General features: G+C 36.8%; 1 protein-coding gene across 1 annotated transcript in view; it reads right to left on the reverse strand.

Moving 5' to 3' along the window:
• Nucleotides 1-6,363, reverse strand: part of LOC107699023 (calcium/calmodulin-dependent 3',5'-cyclic nucleotide phosphodiesterase 1A-like) — a 64,520-nt gene that overhangs the window by 15,439 nt on the left and 42,718 nt on the right. Inside the window, exon 3 of the mRNA XM_016500181.1 lies at nucleotides 2,116-2,229. Coding sequence (XP_016355667.1) covers nucleotides 2,116-2,229 — 114 coding nt within the window. The remainder of the gene's footprint in view (nucleotides 1-2,115; nucleotides 2,230-6,363) is intronic.

Here is a 6,363-nt window from a genome sequence, read left to right on the forward strand (position 1 = left end):
CTATATTATTAATAGTACTGTAGTAATATAAAATTTAATAAATTAACTTTATACTTTTATACAAAGTAGTAGTATATGGTAAAATGTGATCTGTACATGTTTTTGTGACCAATAAACCCAAATGCAGTTCCACACCTGTGTGATGTTCTGAACTGAAGGTGCTGTTTACGAGTACGTGCAGACAGAAAGCAAGAAAACGTCTCCACAACCACTTGCTCATTTTCTCATAGTGCCGTGACTCATCCTGCCCTCGCTCTATTGGAGAGAAAGCCAGTATTCAACGCTGAAGTACCTTAAGCAACCAGCATAAGATTAAATAAATAAGCTTTTCCTGAGAAATGAACACGGCAGAAAGAATAGCGACTGTTATTGCTCAGTCTTACGTACGAAGCCCGACCGGCACAGGAAATGCAACATGTTATCATAACAAATATTCGTCGAGTTCCAGTAACAAGCTAAAATTGCTCAAAGCTGCTACCATGGAAATACATCCTGTGCCTGTCATTAGGAAAACGCAATTAGCCATAGCCGAGTCTGTCTAAACACAAGCCCATCAAACGAGAGGCTGTCAGGGCTCTAGTGGGACAACGCTAGCGCTCTGTACACGTCAGTCTGAAGCACAACAGAGTGACAGAGCACTAGGTCTCGGTTAATTAGGATCGAGGGCCCATGGGACGCACGGCTCTGCCGACTACTGTGAGGCTGACTTTTGCGGGGAGCGAGCTGAACATGAATACTCTTCAGACGAATGTGAAACACCTCCTGCTAACTGCTGGAGATAAAGATAAGAATGCTTGAACAACAAAAGGGTGGACTAGATGAATAATCCTTCAGGGAGAGAGCACTCATACCATTTATATGTGTTGCACCCTTCCCATGGTCTCCATCAAAGTAAAAAACAGAGAAAGAGAGAGAACCAAGCAGCTATTATTGTCTAGAAGAAAACTAGATGCATCCTTAAATGGGAAGGGAAGCGTTTTACTCTCAAACAACTGAGAATGCATTTGAATTTGATTAAAATTACAGATTAAAATATAAAACATTTTTTAATGTTTTTTTGTCTCTTATGCTGTCTTATATTAAGTAAAATCAGTAATATTGTGAAATGTCATTAAAATTTAAATTAACTTCTATTGTATTTTCAATCAAATATAAAAATATTCAATTGAAAATATCAAAGCTGAATTTTCAGTATCATTACTCCATTCTTCTGTGTCACATGATCCTTCTGAAATTTGCTGCTTCAGAAATATTTCTTATTATTACCAATGTCAAAACTGTTGTCCTGCTTAATATTTTTGTGGAAACTGTGCAGTTTGTTCAGGTTTCTTTAATGAATAGAAATTTCAAAAGAACAGCATTTATTTGAGCAATGCAAAATTTGTATCACTTGTGATCAACTTAACTCGATCTCTGTTGAATTAAAGTATTCATTTCTTAAAAAAAAATCAAGATCAAAAATGAAGATCAAGGAAAATCAAGAGCGATTAACAGCAGCTTTTATTTGTTGGGTTTTACAATTTTGTCTAAATGGTGATGATATGTTCATTAACGTCTAAAATACAAAAAATTCTGAAGTTGAACTGTCTGTAAATATTTAAAGTCAAAAATCTTTACACTGTAAAAAATATTTTAATAAGTTGTATATAAGTTATAAATAAAACAAAAATCATTGAAGATGCTTGAAATTCAAGATCAAGAAATTAATATTTTAGACTTTCTACTTCTAAAAAATATCAAGTATTACTTGCTGGTATTTATTTCAGGGTGAAAATTGTTTCAAAGCCAGATGTTTTTTTGTTTGTTTGTAGTGTTATAAATCGCCATGGTAGAAGCTAAACTGATATGTGTGTAATAGTAAGTGACACTTTACCAGGCCATTAAAACTCATTCAGAGATTTAATGAACTCATAAGCCAAAATCATAGCTAACATGCAAATGCTGTACTGCGCTGTACAGCATTTTGATTTTGTTTACAACATAGTCTGCTGTCACCTGCCACCAAAATCTCAAATGGCATATATTGTATAAAGAACAAAAGAGTGTAACTTCTTTTCCACCGCTGAAGTTGGCAACTTTATATGTGAGACTGTTGAAAGCCAAGCGTTCACTTACCTAGTTTCATCAATGTACACTGCTTCCAGAACCGATGCGGCATATTCAATGTTTTTCCTCAGATCTACGACATTCACCTCCCCCTTATCAAGCTGCTTCACCAGACATCTCAATCTGCAGGAAAACAACAGTCACAGCTTCAATGTGAGGAAATTCAGGAAAATTCCACGTCTGATCTGAAAGCTCTGATGGTATTCTTTGACATTCCACGGTCGGTTACAGAAATAGTTCACATTTTTACATCATTTATTCAACCTCATATCTGTATTATTTTCTTTCATCTGTGAAACGCAAACAGAGATGTTCAGAGTTTGGCTCCGAATCCGAACCCTAAATCACCATCTATTTTCATTAAAAAGAGCAGCTCTGAAAGGAAGTCATACGGGTTTGGAATGACACGAGGGTGTGTAATGATGATATAAATTCTCATTGTTGTGTGAATTTTTCCTTGAAAACCTACAATGAACACACACAAAGTGATATCTGTCCATGACACAGGAGAACGCAATCTGTTTTATAAAACAAGCGAAACAGATAAATGAGACAGACACTGCCAATTCCACACCCACAGAAAAACAAAGAGCGTTAAACATATAAAATAAAAGATTACAGTTCATCAGCATCTTAATCATCAAATCTCATGAGCCAAAATGCTACGCTCAGTTAATCTCTCATGGCACCCACAATAAGACTTTTTTTTTAATAAGCAAAGCAAATATCTTGGCAGAGTTAATGTGAGGTAACCCTGTAAATATGTAGGTCGAAAAAACAAAGTTAACATTTGACAGTAATGAATTCCATGTAATCCAATCACATGCTACCTCCCATTCCTTGTTTTTTGAACAACATCCCTCTTATCGCTCCTGAAAAATTATAGCGTAGAAATGATTTACACAGTGCAATGAGATGAAAGCACAAAAATATATAAAAATATAATATGACTCCACTGAATCCTCATCGTCATGTATCAGTTCTGTCTCTGATGGTTCTCTTAAAACAGTCATTAATAAAAAATAAAAAAAATTAACAAAGACTTTAAAGAAATGAAAGAAGAATTAGAGGAACTCATATTATTGTTTTTTTTAAAGAAATGTTTGAGTTCATATCAAGTTCATATATTTCGACAGGCACAATTTTTATTATTTTAGCTGCTGACTAAAACATACTGAAGTTACAGTTATAATGAAGTTATATGGGCTTAAAGTGCACACTCTAAGCTTTGAGTTTTTGAACACACACACACACACACACACACACACACATATATATATATCACAATGAAATTTTACATACACCTGATATTATGAAAAGAAGAATGTGCTTTCATCTATTTCAAGGACTTTTCCAAGTTTTTTGTCCATAATCCATCAAAGCTCAGATCTGATGTCGAGTCTTAAGGAGAAGCTGTCAGAAACACACTTCTAACCAGTCGAACACAGACCCGTGCCACTGAACTCCCTAATCCCTGATCAACAAAATCTCAATCACAATCAGCCATCTGTAGCAAAAAGGGACACATATGCTTCTGATATCTAAAACAATACAGTAGCTTGATATTTCAGGGATAGAAATCCCTAATATATATGAATCAAGATTTGCATAATGAGAGATTTACAAGCCAAGAACACCAAATTATATGAAATCCATTAAAACCGGACCACACTTTATACTGCTAATCGGGTTCCAAAATATCTCAAGATCCATCTGTTTCAACCGCATTCGAAAGCTGTTGAAAACACATGTGCATTTTATTGGTGAGCTATATGCTAATCCATTCAGATGAGTCCCAGACAACACCGAAGCACCACCCACTCACCTGTCAATCACACTGCACTAAGGTATCTAGCAGGTATCTGTAGCTTTAAAAGAAACAACCATGTGATTGATGGTTGACATCAGCACAGTCTGTCATTCAGTTAATATGGGTATTCCACTAAAAGGGTAGGTAACACTTCTGTTAATCAGCCAAGTGGGCAGAGTTATGGAGCGATAATCTCAAAATTGCCAAATGTCCTCTGATTAATGTCTGCTTTCAATCACCCAGACGCTTTTTTGTTTATGACAGTGGGCTGTAACATAGCAACTTGAATAAACACCTCTTCATCAGCGTGCTATTGACAGATAACACATACGCCTAAACTCAAAACTGGATGAGGCTCTCTGAAATGCCACGACAGGATGGAAGGCAAACAACAGCAGGAATACAAACAGATGAAACCACTGGTCAAGTGAAAAACAGAGTGAAAGAAACAGCAGTGAACACAGAGCATGTTGTTTTTGTCTGTGTTGATTGTCTTGAAGTCTGACCTGACTTCATTCTCTAGCCATTCCCAATTCCAGTCATGATAGGATCTGGAATGATGTCTGACTCTGATTGTAGTCTGGGGTGGATCAGAATAACATCTGATGTGAAAATGACGCAAATGTTCACGGTAAACTGCTCTCAAAGCCAAGCTAGTCATTCTTGCATTCATTGCAATTTGTCTGTCAAGGGTACACACCCAAGAATGAATTACCTTTGGAAGATCCTCTGTCGTTTCTGTGAAAATGTAGGTCTGATATTCCTGTGGCTCTTTTAATGTGAAGACTTTGTCAAATTACTGGATTTCATCATCACAAACTGAGAGCAGAAGTACAAAATGCTTCATGACATAAGCATACAATGACAGAAACTTTACCAAATGTGGATTTCAATGAGATCCAATGAGTTTTTGCAGCCCAGAGGAAAATATTATTGCTTAGAGGTGTTCCTTTCGTTCTAACAAACTGTAAAAAAAAATAAAAATAACATTTTGAACCATAAAGTTGTAAATAACACAGATTAGTGTTTTATTCATTTATTTTATTTATTTATTTTTCTTTTGCAAAAAAACACCATTTCATTCTTTCTTGTTCAAAATTTCATGTTTGATTAAATGTTACTTTGTTGTTCCTTTGTAATTATTTGTGGAATTTACTAGTGATTTCTGACTGAAAATAGTTTCAAAGTAAACCCTACACCTTTCGGACTTTTCATTTCAACTTCAATTTAAACCGAGCTGCAAAAATAAGGACTTAAGTTTCCTGAACACTTCCCCCATCTGCTATTGGTCATCCAAATTCCTTTTTCAAATTTTCCTCAGAATTTACAGATAGCATGTTGGGACAGGAAAAGGAACAGCATTTAAAGCTTAAATTAACAGTTCGCCCAAAAATGAATATTTGCTGAAAATGTACTTACCCTAATGCCGAGTTCACATTGCACGATTTTAGCCCGATTTTTCACTCGCCGACAGGTTTTGCGAAATAGCCGACAAATGCCCGAAATCGGAGGCAAATCGGTGCTCGTTCACGCGAGTGACAATCACGCAGTGTGAATTATCAAAGACGCGATCTGAGGGAATCGCCGACACGTCGCCGACGCCCGCGAAATATTTGGCATGCTAAATATCTGGAGCTGCCGGCGATTCACAATCACGCTGTGTGAAATTAGTTCTGACTGAAAAACACATCGGCGATGACCTACAGCCAATGAGAGACTAAGATACAGGGCAGCGGGAAGTTTGGGGAGGAGTTATATGAAACGTAGTTTGCGGACCAGTGTTGCCAAATCCGTGATTTCCTCCGGTTGTTTTTCATGTCAGCAGGTTGAAGCGACCCCAATAACGTGATATTTAGGCCCTGGAATGTGAATTGTACCAGGAGAACCCTGCCAAAAAAATGTGTATTTTACCCCCCCGAACACGATTTTTACTGGGGGACCCCCTCGAAAGCAATTGGGCTATTTTCAGGCTAGTTTTGAGTAGTAATTGGGCGGGTTTTGTAGCGAACACCTGGCAACCCAGATAGTCGTTCAGTGTGAAACCAACAGTGATGTGACGTCTTTGAAAATCGTGCAGTGTGAACTCGGCATTAGGCCATCCAAGATTGATTCTTCATCGGAATAGATCTGAAGAAATTTAGCATTTAGCATGCATATCATTTGCTCAGCAATGGATCCTCTGCAGTAAATGGGTGCCATCAGAATGGGAGTCCAAACAGCTGATAAAAACATCACCACAAGTAAGCCACATGACTCCAGCCAATCAATTAACATTTTGTGAAAAGAAAAGCTGATTGTTTATAAAAAAACAAATTCATCAAGTTTTTAAATTCAAACTAAAATACAGGTCCTCTATACATAATATTAATGTCTCCAGTGAAATTACTTGTGGATTATTGTAATGTTTTTATCAGCTGTTTAGACTCTCATTCTGACGGCACCCATTC

This window comes from Sinocyclocheilus anshuiensis, unplaced genomic scaffold (genome assembly GCF_001515605.1).
Source record: "Sinocyclocheilus anshuiensis isolate Anshui unplaced genomic scaffold, SAMN03320099.WGS_v1.1 scaffold18, whole genome shotgun sequence".
In the NCBI taxonomy this organism is placed as follows: domain Eukaryota; kingdom Metazoa; phylum Chordata; class Actinopteri; order Cypriniformes; family Cyprinidae; genus Sinocyclocheilus; species Sinocyclocheilus anshuiensis.